Raw genomic sequence first — 22,259 nt, 5'->3', positions numbered from 1 at the left:
CTGAGGAGCCTCTTCTGGCCTGGGGCTCCAGGACAGTGTGGCCTCTGGCACTCTCCTGTCTCTCTCCACAGACCCCAGCTTCGGCTGGGGGCTTCCTGGTCCTCTGGGGGGACAGGGAGACTTGGCTCTTCTTTGGGTGTTAGGGAGACCTTGCTGTGGTCAGTCAGTAAACATTTAGTAAGCACCTACTGTGTGCCAGGCACTGCACCAAGTACAAGGGATCCAAAAAGAGGCAGAAGCCAGTCCCTGCCCTCCAGGAGTGCACAGTCTGATGGGAATTTGACAAGCAAACAAATGTGTCCCAACAAGGTCTAGACAGGAGAAGTCAGAAGAGGGACGGCTGCAGAATGAGTGTTCTGGGGTCATCACCTAGACCCCTTCCTTGGCTTCAGCTCCCAGTGTTCCAGGCTCCTCAGTGGCCTCCCAACATACCCTGTGCTGGACAGAGCCTTTCCTGGCACTGGGTCTCACTCCTTGACTGATCTCACTTCTCTGTCTCTGCCTTGTTTGTTCGGGCCGCTCTTCTACCCCTAGACCGGCAGTCGGCACAGTGCCTGGCCCCCTGAGTGCTTGGCAGGGGTTTGCTGACTGACTGAACGACGCCTTCCCTCCAAGAGCAGTAGGAAACCCTTCATTTTGCTCAGTCTTGGAGAACTTCCCATGGGGATCTCGCATCACAGGTTCTCAGAAAAGGGGACAAGGCAGGTCTGGCACAGCTGTTCTGGGGGAGGGCTCTTGGTGGTCAAGACTTCCTCTTCTGGGTATTTGCTCCCCATCTCTTCAAGGGTCTGGGATGTCCCAGGAATCAGTTAGGCTTACTGTTGGGCAGTTGGTGGCTCCATTCTCTGCCCTTCTCCAGCCTGTGGTGCCTTTCCTGCTGTCGAGCATCTTTTGGGCATCGCAGATGGCGGGTCAACTTTTAGCAGTTTGGGGGAGATGGGTACAGTTTATCATGCCCAGAACCTACTGAACTGTGCTTGCCCCTTCTGCTCACTTGGTGAGCTCTCCAGTTGTTCCATTTACCTCATCTTCTGCCTGAGCCCTCCTCCGGGCCCTCCCCCTCCACCTCTTTGGCCCCTTCTGAGCTCTCCACCTCCTTCTCCTCTTCCTCTTCCTCCTCCTCCTCCTCCAGGTCTTCCCCTTATGCCTCTTTGGTCCTCCTTGGTCCGAGGGCCATCACTTCAAAGCTGGAAGGGTCTGGAGCTGCCCTGGAGTCCATCTCCAGCATTTTATTCTGAGGAAACAGAGTCCCACAAAGGCCGAGTGAAGTTGCTCAGCACCCTGGGTAGCTCATTGGGATCCTGCTACTCCTTGAACCTGGCTCCCCAGGCCAGAGAGCATTCTGCTCGCTTCCTCAGTCTCCCTCACATTCACCCTTTGATCTTTGTCACCAATCCAGAGTCCTAAGTCAGTGGTGTCAGACTGAGAACCAATCCCTGCTGGCCACGTCTTGACTTAAAAAACCACAAATTAGCATTAGCTGTGATGTACCTTATTTTTATTTGTTTTGTTAAAGACTTCTAATTATATTGATCTGGTTTGGACTGAACTAGGGAGTCTGTCCACTGTGTACCTTGGTCCCGTCTCTGAATCCCCCCACAGTGTCCTGCTCCCTCTCTCCTATAAGTCCTTCCTTCTCTCTTCTCCCTCTGAAGCCAGAAGTAGAATCCACTCCAGTCTCTTCATTTTACATTGGTGGAAACCGAGGCTGAGCGGGAGGGATTTGTCCAAGGTCACGCAGCAAACTCGGCACAAATGTGCTGGAAAATGAGGCCCCTCGAGTCCCAGTCCAGGACTTTTTCGACTGTCCCAACATGCCCCTGTCATTCTCTCTGTTATGGGAAGAGAGCTGAGCACAAGTGTTGGGGTTCATGCCTAGAGGCAGCAGGGAGGCAGCTGGCTCATTGAACAGGGTCAGGGCTGATCACATCTGCCCTTGGGAAAAACCAGCTGTGTGGAGGGTGGATCAGAGAAGACCCAAGAGCCTCGAGGCAGAAACTAGGGTTAGCCCAGCATCTCCCACCACGCCATAACATGATGGACAGCTGATCAGGAGGCCAAATAATTTTTATAATGGAAAACGACCAGAGGTGTTTCCTTTCACATTTGTGATTGAGGGGAAAGAAATTTTTAAAGGGATAGAGATCACAAGAGACAAACTAGATGCTTGTGGTTATAACCAGCAGATAAGTATCCATTGGGGGAAATCATCTTCCTATCCAATCTGTGATAACAGCCCCACCTCAGGTGTCTAAGGACTATCCCCTCATTCCTGGGGCCTCCCACTTTGTTTCTGCTTCTTAGAAGCCCTCTGTTCCTACAGAGCTCAGCTCCCATTCCTCTCCTGACATGAAATCTTTCTTCATTCCACTACCTGCTGGTGCCTGCTGTTCCCCAATTACTGTGTGTGTGCGTGTGTGCGTGTAGATGAAGTGGGCATACTTAATGGAGGTTCTGACCCGATGTAAGCTTTTGCAAACAGGAACTATTGCTCTGTGAATCTGTATCTGAGGACCAGGGAGGTGGGTGGTTCTGCTGCTTTGGCCCCAGACCCCCTGTAGGAACCTCCTGGGAGGGAGCTCTGTCTATCAGACACCTGCCAGCAGCACCTGCTCTATCACTTGTGGTCTTGGGGAGTCACTTGGGTCACACACACAGTGATGGTCAGAGGTGTGACCTGACTCTGGCCCGCTATCCACTCTGCAGCACACCCTCTCACCTTGAATGCAGGAGGCACCTAATAGATGCTTGTGGATTGACTGGTTCTGACTTGTAGCCAGTTGCTACAAATAGGCCGAACCTGCCTCTGTTCCTCCAGCATCCATTGGCAGTCAGAGCCCAGCCCCCTGCCACCATCCTGAGGACAGAGCTTTCTCCTTTTCTCTCCCACTGGCAGGGCTAATAGAGGACAAACCAGACCTGGTCTCCCGGCTGGAACAAGGGGAAGAGCCATCAGCCTCGGCTCTGCAGGGAGAGGTCCCAAGGAGCCCCTGTCCCTGGGAAGCAGACGCTTCTGCCAGGTGTCTAGGAGCCAATGGAAGCCACAGCCTGGCTGGGCCCTCAGGTATGGCCTTCTCTGAAGTGGAGGTGGTTTCTGGTGGGTCTCCAGAGGCATGTGCTGCTGGGGATTTACCAACACGGCCCAGTCTCTGAGGGCAGGGAAATCTAAAGCCTGAGCCTCATGCAGAAATACATGTCTTCTCAATGCACACACAGGATAACTCCGTGTATGTCCTTGAGGGCACATGGACCTGCTCCTCCTCAGTTTTCTTATTGGTGAAGTGAGAGGACTTTAAACAGTGATTTCTGAATGCTATCCTGCCCAGTCAGCATTTCTAAAGCCCAAGGCTCACCAAGGCTCCCCCTACTCCGGAAGCTGCTGTGACTCCCTGGGGCCTTAGGATGCCATGACTCCTCTGTGGCATTTAGGCCTTTCCCCAGGTCTTACACATCCCTTCTCATCATGCCTCCCACAGTCCAGCCACACTGGCTTCTTGCTGCTCCTCCCCCCAAGTCACAGGCTGTGCCTCTTAAAGCTCTGATACCTTCTGAGCTCGGCGCATATGCCACCTCCTGTCCCAGACGCAGCCAGATGCCCAGCTGCCAGGGCCTACCCCCACCTCCCCAAATGACTTTGTGTATGTTCCGTGTGTTTGTGTTGTCTTCCCAGTGGGATGTCAGCTCTTAGAGGGCGGGGACTGTTTCCCTTTTGGTTGTATCCCCTGTGCCTGGCCCAGGGTGGGCCCTTAAGGCCTGCTTGTTGGTCAGTTGAGTGGCTGAGCCATCGATGGTAGCTGAAGGTCATGCCTTCCTTCTGTGATGAGTGTGCCTGGCTGCCTCACCCAGTGTCTCTGCCTCCTGTCTTAGGTGGCTGTTCTCCTCCTGCCCTCTGGGCCAGCCTCCCTCTGACCAGCCCCTTGCCATGGCTCACTCCACCACTTTCTAAATGAAAAGGGCCCTTGCAGGGGCTCTCCCCATTAGTCTCATTGTCCATTCCTTCATCCTCATCCCTTGGCAAAGTCCTTCTCCATGTAGTCAGGCATATGGTCCAGGAGGAAGAGCACAGAGATAGGAGGCAGCAGGCCCAGCCTGAGGCCTGGTCCCAGCCCTGGTACTAACTCCCTTCATGGCCACATTGGCTACCTCTCTGAGCCTCAGGTTCTGCATCCCTAGAAAGAGAGGCTGCCCCCATGGCAGTGAGGACACAGCAGGACAGATTGTCAGGGGCCTCAGAGGTTGTTGAGTCCACCGCAGAATCCCCTGTGCACCAGACCCAACAAGTGCTTGGAGATCCCCAGTGAGGGCCACTCCCTGCTTCCTTCCTCAGGCAGCCCATTCACATTCTGAAGGGCTGAGCTGCTCACAAAGGTTTTCCATGTTTATATGAAGGCAGAATTTGCCTCTTTGGAATGTCCACCCATTGTCCTTAGTTCTATCTCTGGTGGCCAAGAAGACAAACTCTGATCCAGGGGTGGGGAACCTGCAGCCTTCAGCCACCTATGGCCCTCTAGGCCCTTTGACTGAATCCAAACTTCACAGAACAAATCCCCTTATTAAAGGATTTGGTTGTAAAACTAGGACTCAGTCAAAAGGCCACACCCAAGGACCTAGAAGGCCACAAAGGTTCCCCACCCTTGGAAATCCTTTGTCCACATGGCTGCACTTCAGATTCTCAAAGACAGCTGCCATGTCTGCTCTTCTTCAGATTATCTATTCCTAGATCTTTCAGGCTGTGAATGAAGGAATGAAAAACATTTGTTTAATGCTGTATGACCAATACTGTGCTGAGTCCTAAAGTGAGACAACCTACCTCATTTGGCATGACTATGTGGCCCTTCACTGTCCTGGTGTCCTTCCTCAGGACCCACTCCTGGTCATCAGTGCCCTTCCTAACATATGATTTCTTCAACTCAACCTCTAACTTCCAGTGTAGTCTGACCATGGTCAAATACAGTGGGACTGTGTCCTCCCTCTGTGAATCCTATGCTTGCATAACCTTTCTAGGCTGCCAATTTGCTGTGGGCTAGTGAGAGTCATGACCTGATAAAGGTTGGACTAGCTCTCTGAGGTCATCTATAGCTTAGATTCAAACTCTTTTCCTTCTGAATTTCTTTCAGCATTGGATTCTAGACTTGAGAACCAGCAGGAGTCACTTGGAAGACCAGAAGGAGGAGGATCACTAGTAACATTTGTGGACAGCCCTAGGAGGCATATTGTTCCCCAGGTCCCCACCTTTATTGAAAGTCCTTACCAGGAGGTCATGTTATGGAAACAAATGGGAACCCTTGCAGGGGAGACTCCAAGCAAGTTGACTGTCCTGGTGCCCACTAAGCAGGGAAGCCATGAATGTGCTGGCTTGGGAAGAAGCTTTAGTCAGAGCATGCCCAAGCACCCAGGATTGAGGGCTCATGATGAACGTGGGAATCTCCTCCATAATCAGCAGAACAGAAACAAACTCTATGATCTGGAAGAAGGTAGACAGAATTCTGGCAAGCGTTCACCTTTTATTCAAAATCAGAGATCTCATGGTGAAGAGAAACCTTATAAATGCACAGAATATGGCAGGGCTTTCAGCAATCATTCAGACATTATAAATCATGAGAGAACTCAAGAGGGAGAAAAACCTTATAAGTGTAGTCATTGTGGAAAGGCCTTTAGGTGGAGCTCCGGTCTTACTAAACACCAGAAAACCCACACTTGTGAGAAAGCCTGTGATTATACAGAGTTTGGGGAGGCCTTCAACCAGAACTCAGATATTACTAAAAATTACCAGCTTCAGAGTGGAAAGAAGCCCTACAAGTGTAAGGAATGTGGGATGGCCTTCACTTGGCGCTCATACCTAATGGAACATCAGAGAACTCACACTGGTGAGAAACCTTATGAATGTAAGGAATGTGGGAAGGCTTTTAGTCAGAGCTCCAGTCTTACTAAACATCAGAGAATTCACACTGGAGAGAAACCATATAAATGTAAGGAATGTGGAAATGCCTTCAGGCAGAACTCACATCTTATTCGACACCAGAGAATTCACACTGGAGAGAAACCTTATGAATGCAAAGAATGTGGGAAGGCATTCAGCCAGAGATCAGACATTATTAAACATGAAAGAATTCATAGTGGAAATAAACCATATGAGTGTAAGGAATGTGGGGCCGCCTTCAGTTGGCGCTCATACCTCATTGAACATCAGAGAACTCACACTGTTGAGAAACCTTATGAATGTAAGGAATGTGGGAAGGCCTTTAGCCAGAATTCATCCCTTATTCAACATCAGAGAATCCACACTGGAGAAAAACCTTATGAATGTAATGAATGTGGGAAAGCCTTTAAACAGAGGTCATCCCTTATTCAACATTATAGAATTCATACTGGAGAGAAACCTTTTGAATGTAAAGAATGTGGGGCAGTCTTCAGTGGGCATTCGGGTCTTATTCACCACCAGAGAATTCACACTGGTGAGAAACCTTATGAATGTAAGGAATGTGGAAAAGCCTTTAGGCAAAGCTCAGCTCTTATTCATCATCAGATAACTCACACTGGAGAGAAACCTTACAAATGTAAAGAATGTGGGAAGGCATTCCGCAGGAACACTGTTCTTACTGAACACCAGAGAATTCACACTGGAGAGATACCTTATGAATGTAAGGAATGTGGCAAGGCATTCATCCAAAGGTCAGCTCTTAATCAACATCAGAGAATTCATTACTGGAAACAAGCCTTACCTATGTAATCAATGGGAAGGCCTTTGTCCAAAGATCGATTGTTAGGAAATACTATATAATTCATACTAAATAGAAACTTTATGAATATAAGGAATGTGGGGAAGCATTCAGCAGACACCAGTCCTTATTAACATGAAAGAAGTAATGCTAGAGAGAAAAGTTGAGTGTTTAGTAATTAGAGAAAGCTTGATTTGGTTAGATCTGAGCTGTTACTGAACATAAATTAATTGACCTGCATAGGGCCCATGAATGTGAAAACTCTCTCATTTGGGGGTCAGATCTTACTTAGAATCAGAGAATTTACCTTGGAGAGAAACTATAAATGTGGATGTGGCAAACTCTTCAGTCTTATGAAGACCCTTACTCTGTATCAGAGAATTCCACCTGGTAGGAAACCCTACAAATATATTGAAAATGGGAAAGCTTTCATGATTGATATCACCAAATATCTTATACAGAACCCCTGTGAAGGTAGCAAATTTGGAAAAACTCTCACTCAGAGGTTCAGCCTGCTTCGCCATCAGTGAACTCATGCTGGAGGGATTTCCTTCAAAATGAAGTGATGCAGGACAGAAGTAAATCGGGTTCTACCAAAGCCCAACTTCCCTTCACCTCAGAATTTCAAGAAATGTGCCCAATAAAGTAAAAGAATAACAAAGAGAAAAAGAAAGAAATTCTCACAAAGAAAACTGCAGAAAAATCAGCATAGAAAGAGTTGTAATGACTAAATCAATATAGAGCACTGGTATAATGCAAGACTGTTGCCTCTTAGAAATCCCACTTTGTTTAAAGATCACCGAGGGAGCAAAGAGCGGACAGTTTGTGCTAATCCCATGAGTAGTAAGCAGACAAAATTATCTTCAAGAAAGGAAGTTAACAACTGTTTATAGAAATCAGGGCACTACAAATTAAGGACATTCAAACTAAGAAATCTGGGGTTGAGGGAGTGGGGAAGCAGGGCTCAGGGACCTCACTACTATCTGGGCTGGGCAAGGGAAGCATAAAAGGTTATGATCCCAGTAAAGGTGGCCTGGCTGGCCAAGACCGTGTGGGAAGGAGGATGTATCTATCTAAGGGCTAGCATGAGTGGGTTGTTTCAATGGGAAGAAACTGCAGATGCCCAGATGGGAGCCTGTGATCTGGGTGTGGGCTGGCAGGAGGGATTGGGGAGGATCCTGGGGCTGGATTGTTTCAAGCATGAGCTGCAGGTACCTTCTCCTGATTCCCCCATACGTGCACCACCACCACCAAAGGAGATAATCTAACAGGATTTAACGGAGGGGAAAACAAATTTACCAATAAGAACCTTGAATGTTAATGGATGCTGACATCCAATATCTCTAAGGAACTGACAGCAATCTCTAAGATTATGAGCCGTGCCTCTCAATAAACTAGTGGTCAAAGGATATAAACACACACAGTGTAAATACCATCACCGGCCACTTGAAAAACCCAAACTCCTTAATAATCATAGAAATGCAAATTAGCATACCCTCCCACCTCCCCCACCCCCCCAGGTATCACTTCACGGCTCTCAGGTTAGCAAGAAGGGTAGATGATGGGGGTAATCAAGGTCAGGCAGGTGGTAAGAGGACAGACCAATTAACTCACTGCTGGTAGAGTTGCGAATTGGTCCACCTGCCAGAAAAGCACGTGGAATTATGTGCCAACAGTTCTAAAATTGTTCTGGATCCCTTAGACTGGATTAGGACGTCCCTAGGACGTCAGTAACAGCAAGAAAAGACTCATATTTAATTTGACAGCTAACATGCACATAGAAAATGTCTATGTACAGAAACATTCATCACAGCATCATGGGTAATAAAAAACTAGGAGCAAAATATATGCCAAGGAGTGTCCTGTATGACTATGAATTGGCATGTGGGTGTAATGGGAAGAATGCTAGCACCTGCCTCCCAGGGTTGGGAGGATCAAAAGCAGAGAGATGTTGAGAGAGTGCTTTGCACAGCATAACACACTACTGTGTATCTGTGTGCATCCATGCATATATGTCTATATAGGCAGCTAGTGGCATAGTGGGGGAGAACACCAGACCTGAAGTCAAGAAGACCTGAGTTCAAATCCAGCCCTAGACACTTCCTAGCTGTGTGACCCTGGGTAAGTCACTTTACCTCTGCCTGCCTCTGTTTTCTCTCCTGTAAAATGGGGATAATATCAGCGCCCACCTCTGGGGTTGTGAATATCAAATGAGATATTTGTAAGGCACTTTGCAAACCTTAAAACACTATGTAAGTGTTAGTCGTCAGATAGATAATTGTTCCATAAGGAAGGACATGAAGATTTCAGAACACCATGGCAAGAAGAATTAATTGTAAGACATCATATGGAATGAAGAGTCCTCTAAAAGGTGACATGGGGCCGGGCTGTCTCTGGCACACACCCTAGGAAAGAAGGAAAAACAACCTGATTAACCAAGAAGTCCTTGAATGGGCCAAGTTATCCCCTAGGTTTTAAAACCCTTCTCTAGTCTCGGAATAATCACCAGCTTTTCTCCCAAGTGATCTAACTTTCCATCATGTTTGAATGACGCCCAGCCATGTCCTTGAAACATAAGATGTGCTCGGGACACCCATGAGAGAATCGAGACCCTGTGTCCCAAGGCTGAGGCAGCGTGGCCAGGTGAGCAGTGCTGTGGAGCCTCCTCAAGGATATATGCCCTTTAGCCCCTCTCTGTACTCTCACTACCCATGAAGCACTTTGGTGTTTAACAAAGAGTCTGTGGGTGACTCCTGCTTCTTAATAACTTTGTTGCCACTTACCTGCAAAGTAGCAGAATATAAAATAAACCCATATAAATCACTGGCTTTGGGTATGGCAACCACAAAACCCAGAAGGCAGAGACAGAGAAATTCCATTCAAAATAACTACAGAATGTATAAAATATTGGGAGTCCACCTATCAAGGCACACACAGGAACTATACAAATACAAACAAGACAGACTTAAATAATTAGAATGTTATTACTTGCTCATGGTTGGGTTGTACTAATAACAAAAATGACAATTCCACCTAAATTATTTTATTTGTTTGGAGCCATACCATCCAACTACCAAAATATTACTCTGTAGAACTAGAAAAAAACAATAACAAACTTCATGTGGAAAAATAAAAGCTCAAGAATCTCAAGTGAATTGATGAAAAGAAGCGAAAAGGAAGGGGAATCTCATAGCTCCAGGTCTCAGATTATCCTGCAAAGCAGTAATCACCCAAGCTGTTTGGTAGTTAAAGACCTAGACAGTTGACCAATAGAAAGATTAGGTACACAAGATCCAGAAACAAATAAACATAGTAGCTTAATGTTGGATAAATCCAATGTTGGATAAATTTATCCAGTTGGATATCCTACCCAAATACTGCTGGGGAAACTGGGCAGCTGTCCAGCAGAAGTTAGGCTTAGACCTATACCATATACCATAATAGCTTCCAAATGGTGCATGGTCTAGTTACAAAAGGCAATCTCAAATCAATTTGAGGATCTGGGGAAGAAGGTAGTTTTTACAGCTATGGAGAGGGGAAGAGTTCTTGACCAAACAAGGGATAGAAAAGATCAGGGGAAATAAAATGGAAAATTTGGATTACGGACATTGAAAATATCTGCACAAAAAAAAAATCAATGCAGTCACAGTTAGAAGGGGAACTATATGTGCATATAATAGAATGTTATAGCACAAAGAGGGAAAGATTTAGAGAAACCTGTTTGACACCCACCAGGGCTCACTTACCCTGCCCAGACCACCACTGGCTTATTGGATCCCCAAGGGGGTGGGTGTTACTACTCCAAAGATTCTTGGGGTAGACCTGGAGGTGACCATCCTCCCATGCCCTAGCTCACAAGCCCCAACTGGTGTGCTTCTTCTTAAGAATTAACCAGTAGACTCAAATCTGAAGCAAAGGCATTTATGCCATAACTAATTTCGACTTCCCCCCACACTAGGAACATACTCTCCCACAAATATACCCCAAGTACAAGAGGAGCCCAAAGAAGTATGATAGTAAGACATACATATGAAGACAAACTTAGCCATGGCAACTTACACCTTCCAAACTGTAGAGCTTCGATGGTCTTTCTCTCTTTCCCAGAGTTCCTCATGAAGTTCTCTATGAATTGGTTTATTGGGTCTTCAGAGGATATCTGCACTGAGACTAGTGACCCAGCCGGCTTGTTCCCTTTAGGATTTAATATCTTAGCTGGAATGTCAATCTGCTGCTGGGCTGGCTGGACCAAGGAGGTCCCTTAGCTAGACTGGCTCTTCATCAGGCCCTGAAACTGGTGAACTAAGCTGAGCCAACTAATCAGTGCCTGGACAGCTGCTGCCAGGCTGGGCTAGGCCAGCCTCTCTCTTGCTGGTTTACTAGGACCAAACAGTTTTGATGATTACTGTTTTATGACATAGAATGAGATCTTATAATGCTACTAGACCCCTTCATTCCTTGGAATTCTTTTATTTATCCAAATGATCATTGTTATTTTTATAGTGCCATAAAGTAATTTGATCAATATAGCAAGAAATATGTAAATTAATTTAGATAGTATTTTTTATTACACTGGCATGGCCCAACCATGAACAATGACTAGCTCTTCAATGATTTAAGTCTTTTATTTCTGAGAGATGTTTTGCAGTTAAATTCATCAGGGTTCTTAGTACATCCTGATAGGTTAGCTCTGAGAAATTTTATATTATTTTGTAATTATTAGGAATAGAATTTCTTTTCTATTTAATGATTTTGGTTACATAACCACATTTTTGCATGAACAAAACCAATGCAATATTTTAAAACATTATTCTTAGGAGTCCATAGGTTTCATTATACTTCTCAAAGGTTCCATGACACAAAATAGGTTGAGAATACTTGCCCTAGAAAAAGTATACCTGGATTTTGGCAAGCCATTGGACTAAGTCTCTCATGATATATTTGGGGACAAGGTAGTTGGCAGAAGTAATTTATTATTCCGCATACTTGGCTACCAACCTAAGGCCCTCATTACCATTCTATTGAAATAATCTAAATGCCCCCCCCGATTCTCATCCCTTTCCTCTGTAGTGCATCTTCCAAATAGATTCCAAAATTATCTTCCTGTAGTCCAGGTTAGATCATGTCATCCCTTCCCCTCCCCATCCCCCCACTCCCTTCTGCCTGCTTCTAGGATTTTACACAAAATCCTTGGCCTGGTATTTTAAAGGTCTGGAGTCAGACTTTCCCATACTATCTTTCACATTACTTCCCTTCTTAGGTTCTACATGCCAGCAAAACTGTCCTACCTGCTACTCTCCACAATCTGCATGCCATGTCCCACCTATGTGCCTTTGCCCAGACAGTCTCCCACATCTGGGGCAACTTCTCTTCTCACCTTGATTTCAATGGAGCTTTAGCTTCCATCTTTTCCTAACTGCCCCCACAAGTGTTCTCTCCCTCATCAAATTCAGTGGTGTTTACTTATCTGCTTAAGGTGCTTCCCCCTGCAGAGGCCATCTCCTTGAAGGAAGGGACAGTTTTTATGTGTATCCTTAGCATCTGCCACCAAGCCCAGCAAATATGCCTGACAGGCAGAAGACCCATCCAGAGGTGCCAGGAGGTATAGCCAGAGCTTTGATGCCAATCCTCACCTCAAAGGGCCCTTCCAGGGTTGGCACCTATTGAGGGAGCTCCAGGGCAAGGGAGGGGAGAAGGCGGGGCCTCTCTGTCTCCACTCACCTCACACCACAAGCCAGTGCCTCATTTTAGGAAGGATATTGACAAGCCAGAGAACAAAGAAAGAGTGAGCAGGAAGGTGGGAGGACTGGGTCATGAAAGAAGGTTGAGGCTAGAGAACTAAAGACCTGGAGAAGCTCTGGTCACATCCAGCATGGCTACCACTGCCTCCAAAGAAAGTGACCTCTCCATTTCTAGAGGTCTTCTTGGGGAGGCTGGATGACTGCCTGATGGCTATTGGTTGTATAAAGGATTCTTGTTTAAGCATGGGTTGGACTGAAAGTTTCCTGGGGACCCTTCCAACTCTCCAGGACTCTGTGTCTTAGGTCCTGGTCCACCCCAGCACACCCCCAGGACCTCCCTGTCTTGCCCAGGGTCTTTTGGATCCAACTCTCAAATGAATCAAGACTTAAAAAATGATTGGTACCTTTCATTTTGAAGTGACCTTCATTTCTCTCTGTCTTCCTCCCCTTTTGCTCTCATCACCATCATCATCATCACTACCATCGTCATCACCATCACCATCATCACCATCATCATCATCATCATCACCACCACCATCACCACTATCACCATCATCACCATCATCACCGCCACCATCATCATCACCACCTCCATCATCACCACCATCACCATCATCACCATCACCACCATCATCATCACCACCTCCATCATCACTACCATCACCATTACCACCATCACCATCATCACCATTACCACCATCACCATCATCACCATCACCACCATCATCATCACCACCTCCATCATCACCACCATCATCATCACTACCATCATCATCACCACCATCACCATCACCACCATCACCATCATCACCATCATCATCACCACCATCCCCACCTCCATCATCACCATCATCATCATCACCACCACCATCATCGTCACCACCAGTGTCATCACCATCTTCATGATAGCTAACATTTACATAGCACCAGTACTAAGTGCTTTACCAATATTCTCTCGTCTGACCCTCGCAGCTGCCCTGGGTTGCTGGGGTGTAACAGCTGTTGTTGTTCAGTTGGGTCTGACTCTTTGTACCCCTTTTGGGGTTTTCTTAGCAAAGATATTGGAGTGGATTGCCATTTCCTTCTCCAACTCATGTTACAGGTGAGGAAACTGAGGCAAACAGGGTAAAGTGACTTGACCTGCATCGGAAACCAAGGTCTTCCTCACCCCAGGCCCCAGCAGCTCCTGAGACCCAAAGATTTATTTAAAAGAGAAAGGGGAGGGGGTTTGAGAATCAGCAAAATTGATCAAAACTACGGAAAAGGGGGCATGTGGATGGCACAGTGGATGCTGGGCCAGGAGCCAGGAAGACCTGAGTTCACGTCCAGCTTCAGATACTTGCTAGCTGTGTGACCCTGGGCAATCAGTTGACCCTGTTTGCCTCAGTTTCCTCATGTGTAAAATGAGCTGGAGACGGAAATGACAAATATTCCAGTATCTTTGCCAAGAAAACACCAAATGAGTTCATTTCAGGACTGAAATGACTGAATGACAACATGAAAAAAGTCTAATAATACAAACTGTGTTCCAAGGGGCGCGCTGGTCAGTGTTTAACAACCTGGGAGCGGGACATACTGAAGTTAATGTGCATTTTTCACACTTTTTAAAGTCCAGACAAAACAAATCGAGCCCTTATTTGTAGCCTTTGATTAGTTCCAAGATGGAAATGTTCACACTGAACATTTAACAACAGGCTTTCCAGAGCTGGTTGGAACAGGCTCTAGCATACGCCAGAATGTGTGCTCTCGTCCACCCTTCCTGATTTCTGCAAAGTTGTTTTCTTCGAGTCCACATTTTAAATCGCCTACTATATACCTAGCCCTGGGGAACGGATGACAAAGGACGGCCACCTGGTCCTCTCCCCGCTAACAGGCGGGTGGACAGGTAGTGAGATCTCCATCCCTAGCAGTGTTTGAGCTGGGGATGGGGTGTGGCGGGGCGGTCTGTGAAGGGCTCTCATGGGTGCACTTTGTACACGAACACATGCATCCCTGGCTCGCACAAGCTCAACCAGTCAACTCCCCCAGCAGACCCCGCCCCCTGCAGGCCCCGCCCCCGCCCCTTCCGGAAACGAGCCTCTTTCCAGCGGCCCTTACTGCCACTGCGCCTGCGCACTCTTAAAGAGGCTTAGGACTCCGTTTCCCAGAAGGCTGCACGCAGCATCTCACGGCTGGGCGGAGTAAGGAACATCTGCGCAGGCGCAATGTGCAGCTGGTGTTGGGAACAAGCAGCGGGCTTCTGGGGGGAGCTGAGGGAGAGGCAGGCGCTCCGGTGAGTCTCCTCCTGGGTGACGTCACTGGGAGGGGAGGGGAAGGGTCTGGAGGGGCCTCTGCGTGTGTCCGCTTGTGACTCCGGTGAGGGGTGGATAAGGGAGGTTCGTTTATGTTTTCGTGCGCCTGCGCCTTCGGGCGTGTTCGTGTGAATCCTCGTGACAGTGCGTGTGTGACTACGAGCACAAAGCTGCTGGGTGTGCACACGTGTGTGTGTGTCTGCTGAGTGTGCACTTGTCCGTGGATGCTGGGTGTGCACACACGTGTGATGAGTGTGCACTTGTCCGTGGATGCTGGCTGTGCACACACATGTGATGAGTGTGCACACACGTGTGACGAGTGTGCACTTGTCTGTGGATGCTGGGTGTGCACACTTGTGTGGTGTGAGACTGCCTTCTGGGTGTGCATGCGTGTGTGTGTGTGTGTGTGTGTGTGTGTGTGTGTGTGTGTGTTGGAGGTAATAGCCTGAATTCAGAGGCAAATTCATTAGCCAAGTTCTGTTGTTTCCAAGACTCCTCAGCGCTTGTTCTTTGACCTTCCCAGGTGTGGCAAGGCCAGGACTTGTTTTCCTGTACAATACAATAAACGTTCATTGAGCACCTACCTTGTACTGAGGGCTGCGGCTACAAAAAGAGGCCGGAGACCTTCCCTGTCCTCCGGGAGCTGACAGTCCAAAGGCCTTTGTGATGTCTGTGGGCATCCCCAGCCTTGGAGGGGAAGGAGGACGTTCCTGGAGGCCTGCCTCCACTTGGGTCCTCGATCCCACCCGGTCAGGGCTCCTCTGGCAGGGGCCTTCCTCTTCTTCCCACCCCGGCCACCTCGTCCTTCCCTTCCTCCTTGTTGCAAAGGGAAAAGCCAGCCCTTCCCCTCAGCCAACTTGTGTGTCAGGGCCATAGAGAGAAAAGTCACCCCTCCAGCTCAGTCTTATGGTTTTCTGGTTTGTTGGCTTTGGAGCTTTTTGGGGGGGATAACTGGCTGATTTTATAAATTGTGTTTTGTTTTGTTTTTTAAAGAAAACCATACTCAGTTTCTTAACCTTCTTTTTAATGTTTTCAGAGGGAGCTTTCGTCTGAGCGCTGCTTTAGATGCGTCCCCCCAGGCTTGGTATGTTTCTCTGTTATGGTACTTTTTTGTTGTTCCTGTTTTCCTTTGAGGTGTTTCTTTTTCTCGAGTCATCTTGCAGTTTGGTCTGTAAAGGGTGTTTAAATATTTCCCCTTTTCTCCACTCACAATTTCTTTCCTCCAGCACTGAGCACTTTTTATAAAGAATATCACATATGTTGAGAAATCTGTGTATCGCTTTTTATATTCAGAGATACAATAAGGTGTTTTTTTTACCAATCTTACTGCTCCAGTCTGTTCAGTTTTATATTTTCTGTTTTGTTCATTTTTTGGTTAGATTGAGCCATCCCTGAAAGAACAACCCCAAATGTGCCCAATTGTGTCCATCACTGTCTTTTGGCAGCTTGGCTAGCTTTGTGCCTGGGATTTTAGATGCTATTCTATTTGCTGCCCGTGTCTTTAATAACAGTGTTGTTTATAGATGTCTTGTAGTTTCCCTCTCCTGATTTTATGAGTTTTATTTTTGTCCCTGCTGGTGCTTTTGGAATTCCTTGGTGCATGGTTGATTTTGGCCTCTTATTTTCATTCTGTATGATGAGTATTTTTTAAAGCTCTTTCTTATATGCAACAAAATTTCTGTTTTTGTTTTCTTATCCATTCTGTTATTGTCCGTGAGTTCAGTCAAGCGGCGAGCATTTTTAAAACACCTACTAGGTGCTAGGCCCTGGATATGAAGACAAAAATGAAAGAGTCCCTCCCCTGCAGGAGGGGCCTCTGCGTGTGTCCGCTTGTGACTCCGGTGAGGGGTGGATAAGGGAGGTTCGTTTATGTTTTCGTGTAATCTGGTGTAAGTATGTTCACATAAATAAATTTAAATGCAGAGAAGTAAATCTAAGATAGTTTTAGGTTGGAGACCCTGACTCTAGAACAAAGAGCAATTGAAGAACAAAGCTGGAAAGAAAGAAAACACTGACCAATATAAAAAATGGCCAATATAAAAATGCCTCCAAAGGAGAGATTCACTCTTTGACAACTACAAACAGATTCAAAAGGAAAAAAATGGATTTTCCACAAGGACTGTGTGAAGACACAGTGGAAATGAGGCAATAGATAAAAACAGATGAAATAAAAGCTCTGGAGAAAAGAATTGGCAGGAAAATAAATAGGTTAGAAGAGAAAGTGGTAACCTACCCAAGGAATGGACTCCCTGAAAACTAGAATAGACATAACAAATCAATGACTGAGGCAACAAGGAATATTAAGACAAAATCAAAAGATTGAGCAACATAAATTGTAAGATGTCCGATATCAAAAACCACTGGCCTAGTAGACAGGTCAAGGAGATAATTTAAAAATCATTGGACTCCCTGAAAATCATGATTTTTTAAAAAATGCTTGGACACTATTTAAAGAAATCATAAATGGATGATAATTACAGGGATGGAAGACTGCAAGCAAAGCAAAATCTGGATGCTGAAGGGGGAGAGTAAAGGGAAGAAGGAAAGGCAAAGAACTGGAATTGAAAGGGGTGCCCCAGATTCCCTCAGATCATCAGGGAGTGGCTGAACATCATGGAGTGTGATTGTGCATAAAAATGACCAAAGAGCCACAGAGAGTTAGGGGTAGTATGAACCGGGGTACGGGAGCAAAACCAGAGCAAGGACAACAGTGTTGTAAAGAAGAGTGGTTCTGGGGAAAGTCTTACGAGCTCTGATTGGTGCTGTGACCAGTGACCAGTGTTTCTTCAGAAGGCCTGCCCACTTCCTTACAGAGAGGGGATGGAGACATGCTGCACAGGCACTGGGGGAATTTGTTGGCTTGACTTAGTTTGTTACCAAGAATTCTTGTTCTTTCTCTCAGCAAATTGGAGGAGAGGGAAGGAGGGAAGAAGAGCGTCAGCTTAGTGTTGCACAAAAAAAATAAGAGGACCTTTGAAACATTTTTTAAAATTCAGAGAATAGAAGAAAGTGTATAAGCATGCAGACACAAGCAGGACAATTTTTTCCCCCACTTCATGACCTTTTAAAATTTTATTATTTATTGTTAACATCCTTTTCTTTTTAAATTTTGAATTCTACATTCACTCCCTGCCCCCACCTACTGAGAAGGCAAATGATATATCAGTTATACATGTGAAATCATGCAAAACATTTCTACATTAGTCATGTTGCAAAAGAAAGCAAAAAAATGAGAAAATTATACCTCAGTTTGCACTCAGAGTTCATCACTTCTCTCTCTGACAGTGGAGAGCGTTTTTCATCCTGAGTCCTTTGGAATTGTCTACGATCATTGTGTTAATCAAAGTCACTGAGTGTTTTACAGGTGATTATCCTTACAACATTGCTGTTAGTGTGGGTTCTTCTCATTTCACTTTGTGTCTTGCCATGTTTTTTTCTGAAAGCACCCCCCTTTTGTCATTTCTTACAACACAATAGTGTTCCATCACAGTACACCAGAACAGTACACCAGAGCTTGTTTAGCCATTCCCCAGTTGATAGGCATCCTCTCAACTTCCTGTTCTTTGCCACCACAAAAGAGCTGCTATAAATATTTTTGTACATGTGGGCCGTATTCCCTTTTTTTATGGTCTTTTTGGGGTGCATCCCTAGCAGTGGTATTATTGGATCAAAGGGTATGCACAGTTTCATAGCCCTTTGGGCATAGTTCCAAATTGCTCTCCAGAATGGTTAGATCCTTTCACTACTCCACCAGCAGTTCATTAATATACCTATTTTCCCTCAGTCCCTCCAGCATTTGTCATTTCAAGTAGGACAATTTTGAAAATAATGTGTACAACTATACACACACATATACAAGTATATATATGCAAGTATATATATATATATATATATATATATACATTTATTTAAAGCAAGTGTTATGAAATCCGAACCCCAATATGGCCTCATTCACAGATGGCTACACATCTCTCACTAGGCAACTCGCAATGTTATTCTCTGCTTCAGTCACTCAAACAAAAACATTAACCTCATTTTGGTATCCTCTACACTTGGCTCTCAACTGCCTCTCCCAAGCACCTAGGTGCTGGCTCTTTGACATGCCTACTATTCTAAGAGTTGACATCAGAAAAATGTCCTTTGTTTTGCAGTTGTGTCTCAATCTTTGTGACCCCATTTAGGGTTTTCTTGGCAAAGATACTGGAGTGGTTTACCATTTCCTTCTCCAGCTCATTTTACAAATGAGGAAACTGAGGCAAACAGGGTTAAGTGACTTGCTCAGGGTCACACAGCTAATAAGTGTCTGAGGCTGGATTTGAACTCGGGTCTCCCTGACTGCAGATGCAGCACTCTATCTATTGATCCACCTAGCTGCCAATACACACTACTTCTCACAGATTCCCTTTTAGAGGATGATTGTGTCTTGTTTGCTCCCACTGTCAGAAAGCTATGATTTCACTTATGTATGGAAATGCCTTTTCTTGGTGGTAAAGTTCAGACTAAGTAATTTAGAAAAATGTGATTACCTGATTACCTTCTTTCTTTGGAAGTAGAATATTGCATATACTGCCAAACTTGGATCATAAGTGTAGAGCTGGAAGGGAACTCAGAGGTCATCCTATCTAACTACCTCATTTTACAGATGAGGAAACTGAGGCTCAGAGTGGGTAAGTGTCTTGCCCAGCCTCACACACACAAGGATGTTGTATTGGTTGGTTTTCCCAGGCTACTTTTCTCTCTTTGTGAGGGGGATGGTATTAAGGGACTATGGGTGAAGAAGGAAGAAGAAGAAATCACAGTAGACACTGTTTTCTCAGTGTAGTCTTTGTGGGGACAGAGCTGGGTGGGAGGCAATAGGAGAGAAGAGAATTGAACCAGAAACTATGATGAATGAAATAGAAATGAGTTAGGGAAAAATAAAAGGATTTCTGATTTGAGATTAGCTAGCATGGATTTGTATTGGAGCTAGTAAGCAGAGATTGCACCATGCAGAAATGCACCATGAAACAGTCTGTGAGCAAAAGCATGTGGTGGGAGTTATTCAGGGTTGGGGTTTGGAAAGAGATGAAAGACAGTAGGACATGGAGGCAAAGAATCCAAGGCTAAAGGCCAGCATGAAGTTGAACTTCCATAACCATCCCGTTAAGTTAGGTAGTTCACCAGGAAAACTAGGCCAGAACAGAGGTGGTAGCTTGGAGTGAGGTGATGAGGGTCTGCACCAGAGTGGGGGCAATGTCAGAGGAGAGAAAGACATGCTACAAGGTGGAAATGATAGGACTTGACACCTGATTGGATATGGGGGATAAGCAGATGCCACTTAGATTGGAGACCCGATGACTAGAAGCACGGTTGTGCCCTCAACAGTAATAGGGACGTTCAGAAGAGGGAAGAGTTTTGGGGGAAAGATGATGAATTCGGTTTTGGACATGTTGAGTTTAAGATACCCATGAGATATCCAGTTCAGGATGTCTAAGAGGCTGTTGGAGATGCAGCATTGGAAGTCAGGGAAAAGGCTAGAACTGGATGAGATGTGAGAGTCACCTTCCTAGAGGGGATTGATCATTGAAACCATGGAAGCTGACAAGATCACCAAGTGAAATAGTATAGAGGAAGAGGAAGCAAAGGTTAGGGTTTTCTGTCCTGGGACAGAGCCTCGGGAGGCCCCCATTGGTTAGGGGGAATGACATAGGTGAAGATCTAGCAAGGAGAGGGGTCAGGTAGGAACAGAACCAGGAGAGAGGAGTCACAGAAAGCTCACAAGAAGCGAGTATCCGGGAGAAGAGGGTGATCCACAGTGTCAGAGGCTGCAGAGAGGCCCAGGAAGATGAGGATTGAGAAGAAGCATTTAGATTTGGCAATTAAGAGACAGTAACTTTGGAAAGGGCAGTTTTTGTTGAATGATGAGGTCAGAAGGCAGATTGCAAAGATTTAAGAGAGTGAAAGGAAAGGAAGTAGAGACACCTATTGTAGATGGCCTTCTCAAGGAACTGAGATACAGAGGGAAGAGAGAGGCAATAGGATAGCTATCAAGAATCGACAGCCCAACTAATGGCTTTTCATGATGGGGGAGATAATTACACAATAAAAACAATCAACTGTGAAAGACTTTAAGAATTTTGTTCAATGCCATGATCAGTGATAATTCCAGAGGACCAATAATGAAGAGTGCTTCCCTCCAAACCCATCCTATTCTTCCTAACTTCCTTATTGCTGTCAAAGATAATGCCACCCTGGGCTTGCAATCTAGGTATTATCCTGGGCTCCTCACTCTCTTACCACTACCACCCCCAATCCAGTATGGTGCCAAGATCGTCAATTTCACCTCCAGACCATCTCTGGTCCATTTCACCTCTGCAGCATCTCTGGTCTGTTTCACCTTTGTAGCATCTCTGGTCTGTTTCACCTCTGCAGCATCTCTGGTCTGTTTCACCTTTGCAGCATCTCTGGTCTGTTTCACCTTTGTAGCATCTCTGGTCTGTTTCACCTTTGTAGCATCTCTGGTCCACTGTACTGTGAGGGTATCAGTCAGTGCACAGGCAGTGACAAAGCCAAGATATTGGGGTGCTTTATGTTCTGGTGTTGTCAGGAGATGCCTGGCTATTGTAGGTACTGATATACACTAAGCCCAAGGGACACAAATACAGCTGTGAGCTCTCCCTGCTCTCAAGAAGCTTGCTCTCCAGTGGGGCACCACACCTGTGGGGAAGGAGAGGTGTCTTTGTTTGGACAGATTTATGCAGTGTTTGCAGGGACAATCATAGTGTAGATTGGATGATTCTGGAGCTGGAAAGTGGAGTTGGGGGGTAAGGGTGCAGGACTGAGGAAGAGGAGAAGATGGAGGAGCAATAGCAGGGAAATGTGGCTGGAAATGGTCCAGAGACAGGGAGCCAGGTGAGGCACTCACAGCCTCAGGACAGCTCTCTCCATCTGGGCCTGCAATTCTAGAGTTGAAAGGGCCTTGTTCTCCAGGTTATAGTCTCTAGTCCAGCGCCCACAGAACTCGGCTGTTGGGGAGATGTACCTAGCCCAGTGAAGACCACATTTTTTTCTAGGACCTACTCTGTTTAATGGGGAAGCTCCCTTTCTTTAAAAATGATGTGTATTTATCTCTATACTTGTGTTTGGTTACACGTAGGAGAATTAAGTTCCTTGTGGACTAGGACTGTTTTGTTCTGGGCTCTGTATCCTTAAGGTCTGACAAAAGTAGTGCTGCTTGGCAAGTAATTAAAATGTTTGATTTATTGAATCGCTTTTCTAGCTCTCTGTCCCACTGATCTACTTTTCTGTTTTTTAACCTGCACCAAGATTGTTAATGATAAATGCTTTATTATACAATTGTTATATCCCTTTCCTTTCTTCCTTCTTTTTTTCCATTATTTTTTTAACATTACTTCCCCTGAGATTCTAGACCAAAGTTTCTTAACCTGACATTTGTGAACTTGCTGGGTTAAAGAAAAACATATATTTTGGTAAGTGTGTTTCAATATAATTGGTTTCCTTTCTTAATCCTA

The 22,259-nt window shown here is 45.8% G+C and overlaps 1 protein-coding gene across 1 annotated transcript in view; it reads left to right on the top strand.

Moving 5' to 3' along the window:
* LOC118839933 (zinc finger protein 91-like) overlaps positions 1-22,259 on the top strand; it is a 242,790-nt gene that overhangs the window by 4,001 nt on the left and 216,530 nt on the right. Inside the window, exons 4-5 of the mRNA XM_036747435.1 lie at positions 2,897-3,064; positions 5,118-6,689. Of these exons, the coding sequence (XP_036603330.1) occupies positions 2,897-3,064; positions 5,118-6,689 (1,740 nt within the window). The remainder of the gene's footprint in view (positions 1-2,896; positions 3,065-5,117; positions 6,690-22,259) is intronic.

Source organism: Trichosurus vulpecula, chromosome 2 (assembly GCF_011100635.1).
Source record: "Trichosurus vulpecula isolate mTriVul1 chromosome 2, mTriVul1.pri, whole genome shotgun sequence".
NCBI classification, from domain to species: Eukaryota; Metazoa; Chordata; class Mammalia; order Diprotodontia; family Phalangeridae; genus Trichosurus; species Trichosurus vulpecula.
Note: the sequence above shows the minus strand (reverse complement) of the source record. Positions and strands in the feature narration are given on the sequence as shown.